The sequence below is a fragment of the Canis aureus genome, chromosome 6, assembly GCF_053574225.1.
Source record: "Canis aureus isolate CA01 chromosome 6, VMU_Caureus_v.1.0, whole genome shotgun sequence".
Lineage (NCBI taxonomy): Eukaryota > Metazoa > Chordata > Mammalia > Carnivora > Canidae > Canis > Canis aureus.
In genome coordinates, this window is record NC_135616.1 from 68,740,605 (window position 1) to 68,757,365 (window position 16,761).

At 45.5% G+C, this 16,761-nt stretch overlaps 1 protein-coding gene across 3 annotated transcripts in view; it reads left to right on the plus strand.

Moving 5' to 3' along the window:
- Window positions 1-16,761, plus strand: part of PTPN14 (protein tyrosine phosphatase non-receptor type 14) — a 180,134-nt gene that overhangs the window by 118,773 nt on the left and 44,600 nt on the right. For all 3 annotated transcript variants that reach the window (XM_077902127.1, XM_077902125.1, XM_077902126.1), the window contains exons 4-7: window positions 4,593-4,690; window positions 7,621-7,688; window positions 13,981-14,051; window positions 14,930-15,017. In XM_077902127.1, coding sequence (XP_077758253.1) covers window positions 4,593-4,690; window positions 7,621-7,688; window positions 13,981-14,051; window positions 14,930-15,017 — 325 coding nt within the window. The remainder of the gene's footprint in view (window positions 1-4,592; window positions 4,691-7,620; window positions 7,689-13,980; window positions 14,052-14,929; window positions 15,018-16,761) is intronic.

Genomic DNA, 16,761 nt, shown 5'->3' on the forward strand with positions numbered 1-16,761 from the left:
TTTTTTTTTTCCTCCTCCACCCAGAGCTATGACAGGGTGGAGTATACTTCCGTGAAATTGCATGTTTCCAAAATAGGATTCACTGTTATATTTTACTGCCGTTAGAATTGAATCTCTAATCAAAAATAAGCAAAACCCAAACATTCTAGAAATAGAATTTCAACTCATATTCTCTAATTTAGTCTTCATATAGGATAGAATTATTATACTTTACAAAAATGGCTTTTGAGCCAAAATGTACCAATTTCCAAAATGGTCCAGATTTCGTTCTCATTTCTGCAATCTCACATCATAATCTCCACAATCTCACGTGGGAATAGCAGTGTATCATTAACGCTGTTCAGATTCTCTCGTAGTCTGAGTGGCTTCCGGGAAAGAGTTATGCATTCAACAGCTCCTCAGTCTTGTATCCCGTAGGAGCCTATGTCTAACCTGATGACCAGGAACAATCCTGGTGTTCTTTGCTAGTGGGCTGGGACACACTGTTGCCTAGAATGGAGTGGATCTGTTCTAGAACTTTCCCGTATGTTATAGAAGTGTTAGCTATAGATGAAATTGGGACCAGGAGGATAAGAAAACTACCACTATTGTTTTGCTGGATCCTGCGGATTATATTCCCAGAAGTGTCAGCCCATCAAAGGCTCTAGGTATGGCAGATAATGCTAGGGTAACACCTTTTAAAATGCTTTTCTCTTTGGTTCTTGGAAATCAAGCCCTTCATAGCACATTAGAGAGATCCATGACATCAGTGGTTCAAGAGAAGATGAGCATCCCTGTAAGGCAGAGACAGTCGTAAACCTCACCAGGGTGTCCCTCCGCATCTACCCAACATCTGCATACAGGAGTACTTAATAAATGTGGATATCCATGTTTCTCCTGGGCTTGGAGAGCAGAAAATAAGTCAGAACTGCTCAGGATGGGGTGGTGTCTGGGTGGTGCAGTCATTTAAGCAGCCAACTCTTGATTTTAGCTCAGGTCATGATCTTGGGCTCCTGGGATTGATGGGTTCCCCGCTCAGTTGGGAGTCTGCTTGAGGATTGTCTCTCTCCTTCTCCCTCTCCTTCTGCCCCTTCCCCCTTATCTAAATTAAATTAAAAAAAAAAACACTCAAGATTGAAAGGAGTGGATGGCATATAGAAGAGATTTGGTATTGTAGATTAGGAAGGGTAGGTGACCTTTACCACTTTTTCCTACCCTGAAATTGTGTGTTCTGGTTTGTTCTGTTTTTCTTTTTTGAGAATCCCATTGCACATTTCTTCAGTAAACTTAAGATTCTTTCCTATACCGAAATTGTGGGGGGCGGGGGATGGCATTTGTTTTTGTTGTTTGGTTGTTTTGTTTGTTTGGTTTTAATATCCTTTACCTTTTCTGAAGAAAGTCGCAGCAGGATCGTCTGGCAATAAGATGAGGTAACACTTCCTCATCCTTCTTTTCTTCTTCTTCTCCCACTTTCAGAAGTATGGTCTTCAGATTCTAGTTGGCTCCTCTTCAAAGTTCACAGTGTACTCTTGTCACTCGAGAGGATCTTTTGCTGACCTAGGACCCCCTGGCCCGCCTCGGTGTCCACAAGGAGGTGATCTCCTGCCTAAGAACTGGCTAGGTTAGAAGCATGAAAGAGCAGGTCCCAGCCTGGGACCACGGGCAGGTCCCAGCCTCTTGAAGGGAAAGTGACCTTACACAAATGAGTGGAGCTTTTCCTGTTTCCTTGAGAATTGGCCCAGAGGCGCAAGACAGATGCTGGAGGAAAACGGAGAGTCAGGCTGGGGAACAGGGAAGAACTTGGCTGACGGTGCTGAGGAGGAACCCTGAGGGAAGGAAACAGACAGGAAACGTGCTGTGCCCCATGGAAAAGGAAGTAAGCTTCTGAAGCCCAGGTTTTCCATCCTGGTTCAGGTTTTACTGAGCTTTCTCCCAGGATGAACTAAGAGGGTGCATCAGATTATACTGTTAGATGTGAATCTGTTATTTAAGGCTGTAAAACCCGAGCTTTGCTCCCAGTTGGCCGGGTGCATATTCCTTGAAGCAAAGGCACTAACGTAAACCATTTCTGTTGGAACCTGGGATCCTCAACACTGACCCTGTGCACAGCTTAGAATGGGAGAGAAGCAGACAGACAAACAGTAGGCTCTTGTATCATAGGAGTGTGCAGGACCGCGCTTCTGTAGTGTTGACTCACCTGGGGCGAAACATTTGAAAATAAACTTGAATGTACCTGAGCTTGGGGACTTGAGTGAACAGGTGAAGAAAGAGAATCAGAAGATAACATGTGGCATATTTTAACCACAGCAAACCAGATCTCTTAGCCTTTGCTCTTTTGGTTTACTCTTGGTATTTCTTTAATTACTGCTTCAACATGTGTTGCTTTACTCTGATTCTCTGCTATGCATAACAAATAGACAGGTTATGACTTTTGCTTTAACTTTCATGGCAGATGATTGCCCAAAACTACCTCCCCACCATCCCCCCCACAGGCAGCGCCTTCCGTTTCACAAGGTCCTTAAAAGTATCCTACTAGGGAATCCCTGGGTGGCTCAGCGGTTTAGCACCTGCCTTTGGCCCAGGGCATGATCCTGGAGTCCCGGGATCGAGTCCCATGTCAGGCTCCCTGCATGGAGCCTGCCTGTGTCTCTGCACACACTCCCCCCCTCCCCCGCCCTTCTCTCTCTCTCTGTCTCTCGTGAATAAATAAATAAAATCTTAAAAAGAAAAAAAAAAAGTATCCCACCTAGTATTTCCTCCTTACTGTTTGTGCACTTTCAGAAACAGCAGCACTGCTACTTTATTTAACCAGCAAAGGACTTTTAACCATATGTTCTTATATATAAGGACTTAGAATCCATGATGCCCCTAACCAGCTAAGGATATAATAACTAGGTGAAATGGAGCCGTGTCTGCTAGTCTCAGAGCAGGAGTGGGCACAGAGCTTTTCTACACATACCAAGGACTTGTCTCTGAAAATCAACGTAGATACTTATTGTATATATTACTTGATTTAATCAGTAGTGGAGCTCGGGTTTTACAGCCATAAATAACAGATTCACATCTAACAGTATAATCTGATGCACCCTTAGTTCATCCTGGGAGAAAGCTCAGTAAAACCTGAACCAGGATGGAAGTACAATGACTGATCCAGTAGTGGAGCCTATAAAATAATTATGAATAATTTTAGGGGACAGGTAGGATGGTAGTAGGAAGAACATGTTGTTTTTCTATTACCTACTAGGTTTTACTAAAAAGGATTTTCAAATAACTCAATGTTGGTCCTTGTGACTGGAGAATAGGTTTTTCCCACCAGAGACTGACATGGTTGTCTGTACCCCATCCAGTAGACCCAAGAGGAGACAGGAAATAGAGACTCTTTGGAAGGAGGCAGAAAACCCAAGACCTTCCCTCAAATAGGCATCGGATTGCTATGTAATGATATTCATGATGCCAAGGTAGAGACAACAATAATTAGCTCTCAGTGCTGGTTGCCTCTCTTTAAAAGAGTTGAGCTTTGGATCACTCTTGAGCTCCCTGGATTGACATGTCCAAATTTAGAAAAAGTAGAGTGTTACAGTTACCCAGAGCAGAAAGGTTGTTAGCATTTGCTAAGAATTAAGGCTAGGAAAAGTCTGTTATAGAGGTGACTGTGTTTTTCAGCGTATGGTCAAGGGAAGGGGAGAGTCCTAGGAAGAAACGTTTGGGGATGAGGAGATTTCTAAATGCTTAGGTAATTCTTTTTTTTTTTTTTTAAGATTTTATTTATTTATTCATGAGAGACACACAGAGAGGGAGAGAGACAGAGACACAGGCAGAGGGAGAAGCAGGCTCCATGCAGGGAGCCCGATGTGGGACTCGATCCCGGCTCTCCGGGATCACGCTCTGGGCTGAAGGCGGCGCTAAACCGCTGAGCCACTTGGGCTGCCCATAAATGTTTAGGTAATTCTAAGTACAGTTTTGTTGGCAAGGAAACAATGCACTGTATTGACCTCTGAGGACAGTGGTCCACTCTGATGTTTGATGTTGCACATGGGCACACTCTATTTACCTGTACTTGGCTGGTTTGGGAATGTTCTTCAGGTTGGGTTTTTGTGAGGCACAGACCTGTCGGGTGAGCCTGGCTCTGAAAAACTTTATCCCATCCACTAGCAGAATGCCAAACTATGTGGCCTGTTTGTGATCCACCCCACCAAACTGTTGAGCTTAAAAAATGGCATGTTTCCATAATTTTTTTAGGAATGCATCACTGTTGGATGTAGGTTTGGCAGCTATGCTGCCGTGGGTGTCCAGGTGTGCAAGAGCATTTTCCTTCCCGGTCTCTGTTATGAAGAACTGGTCCTTATCAAGTAATTCATCCTGCTGACCTACAATGAGATGATTTGATGAATGCTCTCAAACTGAGAATGCACAGGATGTGGCACCTGCCACATCACACAGAGATAAACACAGGCAGAGGGCACATTCCATCTTTTACAGGACTGACCTTTCTCAGCATTGCCTGCATGTCCTGCTGTGTATACAGAGTTTTACATCTAGAAACATTGATCCTGTGGGAACATATTTCAAGTGTGTGTTTTTAAGGTTATTTGTTCCTCTCTTCCCATGAACAGATATCAGTATTACCTGCAAGTCAAAAAAGACGTGCTTGAAGGCCGGTTGCGGTGTACGTTGGAACAGGTGATCCGGCTGGCCGGCTTGGCTGTGCAAGGTAAGGAGCGTGATGGCCAGCATGTGAAATCCCATTTTTCTCTTCGACTGCAGTGTTGCTGGCCTCTCACAGGGAAAAACTGAATTTACTTAAATGATCTCTTAGTAACTCTCACTTTCCATTTCAAGATATGTTAAAAGTACAGAAATAGAAAAAACAACAGAAATAGTGATTTCTGGTGGCAGGCTGGTGGATTTCTCAAAGCTGTTTGCAAATCATTCATGCTTGTATCATTTTAGTTTTATTTGAAGAAATAGCAGCTTTCATCCTGCCTTTAATTAAAGCTACATGCAGGGTTTGTGGAACATTTTCTCAGAATGATTCCACTACCCATTGTGGTCATATTTTGTGGCTTCGTGTTATGACTCTTTGACTTTCCCATCAGTTTCAAGTGTGATAGCTTTAAACATTGTAGTATAATTTATTCTCACACAGTTAAAGGGAGATTTAAAGTGCACAATTGTAGGGGGCGCTAGGGTGGCTCAGTTGCTTAAGAGCCTGACTCTTGATATCAGCTCAGGTCTTGATCTGAGTCATGAGTTGGAGCCCTGGGTTGAGCCCCATGCTGGGCACGGAGCCTACTTAAAAAAATAAATAAAACAAAATGCACGATTATAATATAAAGCAACACACACATAGTGGAATGCATTTACCTTTCAACCTGTCCTACCTAGATTTATTGGACAGTTATTTTTTTTCTTTCTAAATTGTTACATATACTTTTACATATTTTTATGTAACATATATTACATGATCCTTACACAGATTTATACATTACTCTTTAGTGAGTGGTGACTTAATTGCCTTTAGTCACAATGAAAAGATCAAAATGTAATTTTTTTTAAAAGATTTATTTATTTATTCATTCAGAGAGGGTGAAGAGAGAGGCAGAGACACAGGCAGAGGGAGAAGCAGGCTCCCCGCAGGAAGCCCGATGTGGGACTCGATCCCAGGTCTCCAGGATCACACCCCGGGCTGCAGGCAGCGCTAAACCGCTGTGCCACCGGGGCTGCCCAAAATGTAATTTTTAAAAAGAAACTCGTGTCCTTTGCAGTCCTTCTTCCTTAAAGTCAGTTCCCATCCAAATGGAATCCCAGCCGCCGGGTCCTTACTGTGTGGACTGTTGTTGGAGAAGCTGTGAGCTGAACTTCCCATCCCCGACTCTGAACTGATGTTGAACCTTTTTTGGGCTCTGTAATATCTAAAGAGGCAGCATTCCCTTGATCTTTTTCATCCTGGGATATTAGCAGTTGAATAATTTTTGCTGGACACACGATTCCCAGTAGTTAGCTGCTGTTGTTACCTTCTGGATGAAAATACACAAAATATGTTGTATCCACCTGTCCACTTAAAGACTAAAAGGGGGGGGATCCCTGGGTGGCGCAGCGGTTTGGCGCCTGCCTTTGGCCCAGGGTGCAATCCTGGAGACCTGGGATCGAATCCCACATCGGGCTCCCGGTGCATGGAGCCTGCTTCTCCCTCTGCCTATGTCTCTGCCTCTCTCTCTCTCTCTCTCTCTCTCTCTCTGTGACTATCATAAATAAATAAAAAATTAAAAATAAATAAATAAATAAACCAAACTCCAAACCCTTTCCCTTCTTTTAAAAAAATAAAAAAGAAAAAAGAAGACTAAAAGGGGAAAGAACAGTGCCCAGAATGTTACAGAACAATTAGTATTTATAACAGAAAGATCCTCAAAAACACGGAAGAAGATACCTTTAATAGAAATAAGAGAAGATCCACTATGTCCCTCATCTGCCAATCACATCTTTCTCCTTTCAAAAAGCTTTCTCTCCTGTTCACTTTATTACCCTCTTTTTTATCCCTCTCACTCTTCAGCCAGCAGGTTTATTACAGAAATCCTGGATATTGGAAGACCCTGGTGATAGCTTTCAGGCTAAAGGAAGTTGGTGAATTAACCCTGGCTTCCCTTTTCACTGGGTCCTTAAAGCTAGCCATTCGGAGTGAGGGAAACTCCTCCAGCTATAATATTTGTAAGATAATTTTCCCAAGAACCCTTCTGGGGCAGTTAGCAAGACACAGCCACAGAGCTATAAGTTGTGAGAAAATATGATAACTGATGAGTAAACTTGAAAGTAGGCCGAGCACCTGACCTTTGCTGTCTTGAATGCCTCCCCTAAGCAATCATTCGTTATGTGATGAGTTAGTAGGTACATCCTTGTGTTCTCAGCAGCGTCTGTTCGCTGGCCTTCTGTCTGGACTCTTGTGTTCCATGTCTCCCATTAGATGCCAGATTTTTTACATGAAATTAAATTTGTATGCTGTTATGATTTTTTTCTTCTTGAGAGTGAGCAGGATGAGAAGCAAGACATTTATAGATTGACGATATGGACTCATGGTATTCTTTTTTGCATGTGCTCAGACATACCATTGTGAGATGAAAACAGGACAAAACAGAGTTGCTGGCATCTTGCAATATGGGAACTTGTTTGGGAGGTGTAAAAATTTGCAAGGTTGCTTGCCAAGGGTGATTTACAGGGGGAATTTCCAGCTGCAAATATATGAAAAGATGCAGATGGGTTTGGCTCTTCAGTTCTCTTAATTAACCTTGAGTTAAAAAGTCCCCTTGGCAGATATTCTTAAGATATGTGTTGATGCGTATTTAACAAAAACATAAGTATAGGTTTGTTTTAAATTTTTAAAATAGCTTAGGGATCACTTTCAAATTTCCCTGGGTTTTTTTTTTTTTTTTCTGGAAAATTGTATAACAGTGCTCACATGCTGATATTTACAGTATTGCTAAGGGAAAGTGCTAACAATATCAAACACATCGTGGCATTGTTTTCACTTAATAGTGCAGAAATAGGATGAAGTAGGAATAATAAATGTGGCAGTGATTTTACCCTTATTTTATTCCATCTTCAATTTCATATAATAAATACTACCACTCCCCCCTCTTTTCTTCTCAGCTGATTTTGGAGACTACAATCAATTTGATTCTCAAGATTTCCTCAGAGAATATGTGCTATTTCCTATGGTAAGTGTAATTTCCTTCTTAATTAATTTTCTACCTTCTTTGGATGTTTAATTCTTTTCTCTGAAAATCTCAGAGGATTTTGCGGACACGTATTCCCTGGGGAGGCAAGTCCATGTCCATGCATTTATGAAGTAGGGACATATTTTGGAAAAACACTGAAAAAGTAAACATGCCTCTTCCCCCCTCGTCAAGACACTTCCCTGTCCCCTGACATCCCCTCCGCAACGCAACCCTCAGTTCTACTACTCTCCAGAGCCCTGGTGCTGTTCCTTCCTTCCTTCCTTTATTTATAATTGTTTTTAAGATTTTTTTTATTTATTCATGAGAGACACACAGAGAGAAGCAGAGACACAGGCAGAGGGAGAAGCAGGCTCCATGCAGGGAGCCTGATGCGGGACTCGATCCCAGGACCCCAGGATCACGCCCTGAGCTGATGGCAGATGCTCAAACACTGAGCCACCCAGGTGCCCCCTCTTCCTTCCTTTCTGAACACATCCAGCTTAACTCTTATCCCAGAGCCTTTGTCCTTGGGTTTCCTCAGTGCTCTGCTCCAGATCTTTCTATGGCTTGACATTGAGGTCTTGATTCAAATGTCATGTCCTCAAAGAGGCCTTCCTTTTCTTTAAGCGCCTGTATGATACACTCCAGCCATCAACTATTTCCTTCTAAATCACCGTTTATGTGCATATACTTCAGAGCTCTTTCAGTATCTAAATGTGTTCAGTACTGATTGATTGTCTGCTAGGACGTCAGCTGTGTGGTCCGTAAGCAGGGACCCTCTCTGTCTTGTCACTATTGTCTGGCATATAGTCCACCCTCATAAAAATTCATTGAATGAGTCAGTGAGGTCAGATATCCAGTCTTGGGTTAAATTAGGAATGAGGCTAGATTTTAATCCCTGGGGAATGTGTGTTTGTTTTTTGGTAGCTTTGGGGCAAATGAGAAGAGTTGTAATGAGGAGGGATTAAAACGTTTGAAAAGCTATACCCGCTCCAACATCCTGGCTCAGATTTTAGAAATCCTGATCATTCACCACTTATTTTTTTTTTATCAACGGTTTTGCCCAAAGCACTGACCTGGGTAATAATTCCCAGGGGATGAAGTTATATAAGAAATGGTGCTTGTTCTCAGGGAGGCGGCACAGTAGTTGAGTAAATAGGAAGTTTGCAAAATCAGAATGCAAAGCCAAGCGTCATAAAGTGCACTCAGGATTTTATGTGGGGAGAACTCACATCTGCGTGGGGGGTTAGGGAAGGTTTAAAGACTCACGGAGTGTGAGCTGCATCTCAAAGGATGGGCAGGATGGCAACAGGCAGCCAGGGAGCAAGGAATGATCTAGATAGGGAGAAAAAGAGCAGGGGCAGGGTGGCACGAGTCAATGGTGAGTCTGGCTGTCACTCAGGAGTGACAGCAGATAAAATGAAACATCTCAGGGCTGAGAACACATGGGCTCTGTCTGCATTTGCAGATGCCACGCTTCGAGAACCGCTGGATTAAAGCAACGTGATCATTTGTGAAAGCAGGTCGGATGAGAATCTGCGTGGTGCTCTTGGCCAAGAGAAAATTTAGGTGTTAATGAGTGGCAATAAAAACAAGAAAGCAGTGCAAGAGATATTTTGGAAGTAAAATGAGCATCCAGTTGGGTGTGGCATATGGGAAAGGGTAGAGTGGTGAGAAAAGTTCAAGTTTTGAAAGACTAGGATAAGTAAGGCTACAGCTACTATCCCTATCACTGTGTGATGAACTCAAATTGTCACAAATTTACCTCATTCTTGTAGGTTAGGATCTCTCCGTTTTGCATGAATAACTCTTTGTTCTTCCCTCCAAGAAAACAGCAGTGTTATCTGATGGGGCTCTTGTTTTTCATGCCTCGTTAATTTTACCCAGCAAATCAACCTGCATTCAAAGAGATGAGCATATTATTTAGCAGAGAAGTTCTTCCTAGGATTTGGTGTCAACTGGCTTGAATCAATGTCTCCACAGCCTCACAGGCTCACCTCAAGCATCAGGAAGTTTCCCATTGTGTTTGGTGGGAGGGAAGCAAAGCTCATACCTTAGAATTTTAGACAGTGTGCATTTTTGTGTCAATGGAGACAATGAATTGGCATGATAATCTTCCACATTTTTTCCCCCTTTCTCTCCTTAAAGGTCTTAATCACATAGACTTCAGACAGAGACCAGGCTTGGGCACTATTTAGAGTTTTTATGAGTTTGTAGATATTAAAATGCTCTGGCAGGTCCAAGTGCTATCTGTCAAGGCCAGAAAGGAGTTATTTTGTGTATCATGCCTTTTTCAGAATAAGACTGTGTCTCCACTGGGCTCTGAGCAAATCAGATACTTGAATGACATAGACCTCATGAAATCTCACCATGGGCAGACAAATAGGGATGTGTTATTCTTGGATCTAAAAGTTCCCTCTTCAGGGAGTTGCCTGGATGGCTCACTTGGTTGGAAAGCCAACTCTTGGTTTCGGCTCAGGTCATGATCTCGGGGTCCTGGGATCAAGCCCCAGTTTAGGCTCCCCACTCAGTGGGGAGTCTGAGATTTCTCCCCCCTTCTCCCTCTTCTTCTGCCCCTCTCCCTGCTCTCTCTCTCTCAAATAAATCTTTAAAAAATAAATAAAAACAAACTTCCCTCTTTGGCATAGTAGCTCCTTACGTGGACAGGTGACTACTTACATTCAGATTTAAGTTAACCAGAGTTAAAATTAAAAATTCAGTCCCATAGTTGCATTAGCTACATTTAAAAAAATGTTCAGGGGCCCCTGGGTGGCTCAGCGGTTTGATCCCTTTGGCTCAGGGTCTGATCCCAGAATCTAGGATCAAGTCCCACATTGGGCTCCTTGTGGGGAGCCTACTTCTCGCTCTGCCTGGGTCTCTGCCTCTCTCTCTCTCTCTCTGTGTGTCTCTCGTGAATAAATAAATAAAATCGTTAAAATAAATAAATAATAATAAAATAAATAAAAATTTAAGAAAACGTTCAGAAACCACACGTGGCCAGTGACTACTGTACTGGAAAGCCCAGATATAGAACGTTTTCATCACTGCAGCAAGTCCTGTTGGACAGCCCTGAAGAGGCTGTGGTACAAGCTGATGTCAGCATGTGTACTGGAGTCGTGCACATTCCCTGGCTTTTGCCATGTCATTCCATCCCATGTCATACCCTGGATACACTGCAGCCTGTGGTCAGGTGGTTCAGGCTACAGGAGCCAAGTATTCTGTGCTCATGTCCTGGCAGTGCCCCTTACCAGCAGTGTGAACTCGGACCATTATTCGGCCTCATTTATGTTTGAAATTACTTATTTAACCAAAGTGTCCCATTTTTTTTTTCATCTAAAAATGGGTGTAGCAAGCTCATTCCAGTCATGAGGACAAAAGGAGAGGATGCATGTGAAGTAACGTACCATATGGTAAATTCTCAGTGAGTGTTTAGTCAGTTGTCCTGGTCCTGGCCATCGTTGTCCTCTTATCAACACGACTGTCCCACCTCTGTTACGCAAGCACAAGGGTGCAGAAGACTGTGCTTTTCAGGCAGCCGTACTCCGTGCATTTTGTAACGTAAGCAGAGGACAGCCAGAGGGTACAAACGATGGTTAACTGGCTCTGCGTGATTAGAGAACCCCCCCTCTGATCATGTGACACTCAGACGTTGCTTTACGGAGTTGAGGTCAGTGGCATTTGCGGATCACTTCCTGTGTCTGGAGAGCTTAGAAGCTGGCGTGGTGTTAAGAGCCCTGTCCTAGGCCCAGAAGGGATGTGGAGAAGAGCTGCCGCCCTTAGGCACCTATAATTTAGTAGAGGGAGGCTGACGTGGGTACGGGGTTAGATAAGCATCCAGATAACTGTGTAAGAGGGACCATAGGCAGACTGTGGTGAGGGCTGCTCGAGCCACACTCAGCGCAGAAGCAGCAAAGGCTTACCTCCTGCGTGATGGTGGTGGTGGTGGGGTATGGAAGCCACTGGAACGGCAGCTGAGACGGGCCCTGAAGAACAGGGTGGCATTTCTCTTGCTGTGATGGGCCCCGGGTGACTACCAGGAAGGGTCAGCATGAGTGTGTCAGGCGGCACACATGCGTTCTGCTAGGAGAGACGAATCTGCCAGATGCCTTCAACCCTTGAGAGGGGCGGTCTGGCAGGCAAGGCGGGGTCACGCCGAAGGCTGGTCTGAATGCCAGGCCCAGGTGTTGACCTAATTGAGCAGGCCGTGGGGAGCCACGGAAGGTTGTAAACTTTCTGCTTGGTTCCACTAGAGCTTTCAAAGGGAAGAATGCATTCCTTTGGTGGGGGAGGGAAGATGGGATGAATGGCCTCGTTTGATCTTATAAAGCAACCGAATTTGTCAAATGGCATTTGTGCAGCAGAGAAAAGAACAAAGTTAAGTACACAGGGCACTCCACAGGTGTGCGGCTGTGTACAGGCCTGCACTCTGCTAGTTGCCATTCACGCGGGGCCGCTCGCGGCCTGTGCGGCGGGGCGCATACCTCCGGGAGGCCCAGACGCAGGCGGACGCGCTGGAATCGAGAACAATAGCAGAGGGGCACCTTTGGACTTTTTCTTCTTTCAAAGTCGGAAGCCGAGGTTTAATGGAGCACTTTTTGATCTTCACTTACCTGTCTTTATTTTATTCCATTGGCCACACGCCTTTCATTAGCTTTTCAAAATTAGTACCGGGTGATTACGGCCGCGCGGTACCCAGGGGCGCATTCCCCGACGACGTAGGACTGAGCGGCTCTCCTCCCGAGGACTCGAGTCACTGAGTAGGATGGCTAGACAGGAGACAGCCAGTTCATCAGTGAATGCGTGAAAAATAAGGGCTGCCAGGAATTCCCTCCACCTTCTCTGAGGTTTCTCGTGACCATCTGCAGAGCTAGAGAATTTCCAGCATATAGTTCACGCCCTCAGTCTTCATCTTTCAGAGATAACCGATTTTTCAGGTTTTTGTGCCTCCAGATGGGATGTCTCTTGCAGTTTGGAGATGCACCTTTTTGGGGGTTAGTGCTTCATCCAGGGAAAACTATTAAATTGGAGACCATCTTTATCTAAATGGTGTTTTGGAATCAAGGCAATGCAGTATTTGGGATGTTCTCTGCCAAATTTCAGCCCCCAGGCCCCCCACCGCCAGTGTCTACGATGAGCTGCAGAGGGCCCCACCGGGGCACACAGCTCAGAGCCCCTTCTGACCACTCCCCTCTGGAGCTCAGAAGGAAATGGTGCGCATCTGCGTCCTCTTCAGTATTTACCAGCCTGGGGCAGGGGCCGTGGAAGCTGCTACCTGGCAAGGTCCGACGCATCTGGCCCTTGGCTTGAGCCTCCCCAGGCTACCACCAGGGATGCAGGGAACTCTGGAATCGCCGTGTCTGTCAGCGTCTCAGAAACTGGTTGCTCTGGTCCTCCCTGTCTTGAAGTCTCCTTCAGACCATCTCTCCATCCCGGACAGTGCTGTGCTAGTAAATGTTTAACAATCCCTGATAGACCCTCACGGTCATTGAAGGGGTGTTGGGAAGAAGTGTGTGCAGTTAGCTCGCATCCAGTGGCAGCCAGCACACCAGTGGTCCCAGGGACCTGGGATTCAGGTAGTTGAGACACCAGCTGGTCAGGTCCACACTGTGACCTTATAGAACTCCCTAGTTTTAGCCAACGTGGCCCCTTCTGCTTCCAAGGCTCTGTCAAGTAACATTGGAATGAGCCTCTCTGCCTTCAGGTAGAAGAGTATTGGGCCTCAGGTAGCAGAGTACTGGGGCACCTGGGTGGCTCAGTTAATTGAGTATCCGACTCTTGATTTCAGTTCAGGTCATGATCTTCGGGTCCTGGGATCAATCAAGCCCCACGTCGGGCTCCGCACTCAGCAGGGAGTCTGCTTAAGATTCTCTCTCTCCCTCTCCCCCTCTGCCCTTGTTCTCTCTCTCAAAATAAATAAATCTTTAAAAAGAACCACGTGAGTACTGACAAAGCAATTTCAATTAAAGTGAATCTGAGAGTCAGACAGGGAATAAGAGGGTAAATGAAAAAAGGAGATATTCCCCGGGCCCTGAAGAATTTAAGCAGCGACCCAAACTATACCTTGAAATAGGCATGTTAGTTAGAAGCAGAGAGCCTAAGTTACAGTGGAGAGCCATGTTATGGAAGTCACAGTGGACCCTCAGTCCTACCATGGACAGCCTTTGATTTGAAGGAGTACGGGGGACGGGGGGAGGCGATGAAGTGAGGCTCCTCGGGAACATCTTCTGGAGAAGAGAGCTCTTAAGGTTTATAAGCAAAATGGTAATGGCCTTCACTGCTTCTGTGTTGATAGGATTTGGCCCTGGAGGAGGCCGTTCTGGAGGAGCTGACACAGAAGGTAGCCCAAGAACACAAAGCCCACAGGTAAGGCCGGCTGAGGCGCTGGCCCCCAGCCCTAGCCCCTGGCTTGAGTTGCCCCTGCTGTGTTTCTTTCAACACTGGGTGGATTTGAAAACTCTGCTGCCTGCCCTCCCTCCCCTTTCTCTGGTTCTCTTTTTTTTCTTCCTCTCTCTCCCTTTTTTTTCTTTTCTTTTTTTTTTAACACCAGCAAGCCCACACAGACATGGAGCTGCTAGCCAGGGGAATTCGTGTCTCTGACCTTCCTCAAGCTCTGTTGCCAGAGCTGGGGAGCCTGGGGCCGCTTGAGCTGAGTGAGAAGACCTGAAGAGCAGCTTTGGCGGGGGGGAAGTCAAGATCAAGAGGGAAAGAGGATCGAGACTCCAGGAGGCACTGAGAGGGTGCTCTGAGGGCTACGCAGAGTTATGGGACCAATGGAAAACCAACAGCCTTCCTTCAGACCTCAGAGGGCCTGTGTGGTTATCCCAAGGTCTCTCATCTCAGCTACTTAGCTCCCCAAATGGCATCCTCATAAACTTTTTCCTTTTTTCACCTTTTTTCTTAACAGTGGAGATTTTTTCTCCCAGGTAGGAGGGAAAAAAATTTTTTTTAAAGCAGCCAGCGCTATTCACCAGGATGTCTGGAATAATTAATGTTTATAGGGCTGTGGTTCTTAATTAAACACTTTACCTTCCTCTGATTATTCCCCGTTGAGTAAAAGCCGGTGGGGAATATGTTAATGAATTACTTAGTAATGCACCATGTCCTCACAGTTGGGTGATGATTGCGCTTCCCAGAACTAGAACTAAAACCACAGCTCTGGAATTTGCCATCAGGAGGGTAGGACCCTGTACTGCCTTCATTGCCCATAACCATTTCCTTCTTTGATGCTGTCGTGATTGCAGTGGGATCCTGCCAGCAGAAGCTGAGCTCATGTACATCAATGAAGTGGAACGTTTGGATGGATTTGGACAGGAGATCTTCTCTGTGAAGGTAGCCAGCCCTGGCCTATGCTTTCTTCAGCTTTCTCAGAATGGTTCAGGCAGTCAGAACACTAGCGATGACAGGCAGCAGGCCAGAACGACCTGGCTTCCTTATGCCTACATGGCATCGGTTGGCAAGTCCAGTGGACGTGAGGTAAAGCAAACACTTTTTCTTAACGAAGAGATTTTGGGGTTGGCCACAGTGTCGGGGAAAATATCTTGTTGGTAAGACAGGCATCTGAGTGTGTCCCAAACACCAGCCCAGCCCGCACTGTGCAGGTATCCAGTCGGCAGGACAAGCAGCTAATGCCATGGGTGCATTAATATAAAGCCCCTGATGGGTGGTTTTTACCTGCTTCTTCTCTTTTCTCTCCTTTGAGCTGATCTGGGGATAATTGGTTGTGAGGCAGAGTGAAACATTTCCCGTATGCAGTCACACTTTATTTCTCGAGCTCTGTAGAGCCTGCATTGTGGGCGTCCAGCCCCTTTGGTGTGTTCTGGAAACGGTGCCTAGGAAACTGCTACAGCACATCACATCTTTTGCAACACATCCAGCTCCTGAAGTGGGTGTGGTTGGGGGGGTCAGGGTCATGGTGCATGGTCACGTGTGGAGCGGACCCCAGAACCCAAACTCATTTTCTTCTCTCTACTGACCAGCTTTACAAAAGACGGGGTTTTATCAGAAACCTAAAGCAACTGGCACATTTCAGCAATTTGGGAGATACTGCAATTTTAGCACAAACATTTCACTCTAAACTGGCTTCGCTGGCTGTTTTATAAGTGTTCTGTTCCCCCTCTGCTGCACGTTTGCAATTTGCCTTAATGAGAACTGCCCATGTGCATCAAGTAGAATGAGCAGGGTGGCCGCAGCTTGCGAAAAGGGCTAAATGGCTCTTTTTTAGATTTGTTTAATTTTCTTTTGCTTCTCTCATGGCTGCCCTTCGTAGGGTTGTAATCCATTTTCCTTGCAATAATGCCTTATGAAGCCATCTGCATCCCACTTAAATTTCAGCAGCCCATATATAGTCATGATATTTTGGGTCACTGAAAAACCAGGGTAAACTTTTCTTCACTTCCAGAAAACCCACTTCTCAGCCCTAGGAAGTTGGGGGTTGAGTTGTTGTGGCTCATTTATTTGTCCTGTTTTTAGGAGTTCTGGGCTGTGGGAAATAGGGGCAGTGGAAATAGTGTTGAAATCCACTGTGCTTATTTCTGATGGCCTTTCTGGTATGTTCTTTAGAGCGAAGAGCGCGAGGGGCATATACCGTACCTTGGTCTGAGTGGGCAGACGAGCACTGCTGACTCACTGCCAGGGAGTGTGACTGAGCTGGGCGTCACACGTACCGGTTCATGACTCAGGTGACCCCCGACAGACCACATGACTTCCAGAGAGCTGAGGATGGTGGGAGGGATAGCAGTACCAGTCGGGGCGGTGCTGTGGTCAGCTCTGAGATAAGTGCAGAGGCAGACGGGAGACTGCTGTAGTGATGGAGTCCCTTTGGCTTAGTACACGTCTTTCCTGACCGAGTGAAGTAAACAAGCTTGTTACGGATTTGCTGTAGGGAAGAACATTTCCACATAGTGTGGGCTTCTCTATGAGTGGTTCTTCACAATTTTTTAAGGTGGGAGGAGTACCAGGCCACTCCCCGACAGGTTGGGCCCTCTGCCTCCACACACCAGGAGCCACGTTAGAGATGGAGCCTTACGTTCTGCCAGACGCAGCACCCAGGCATCCGTCCTGTGTTTGTCCCATT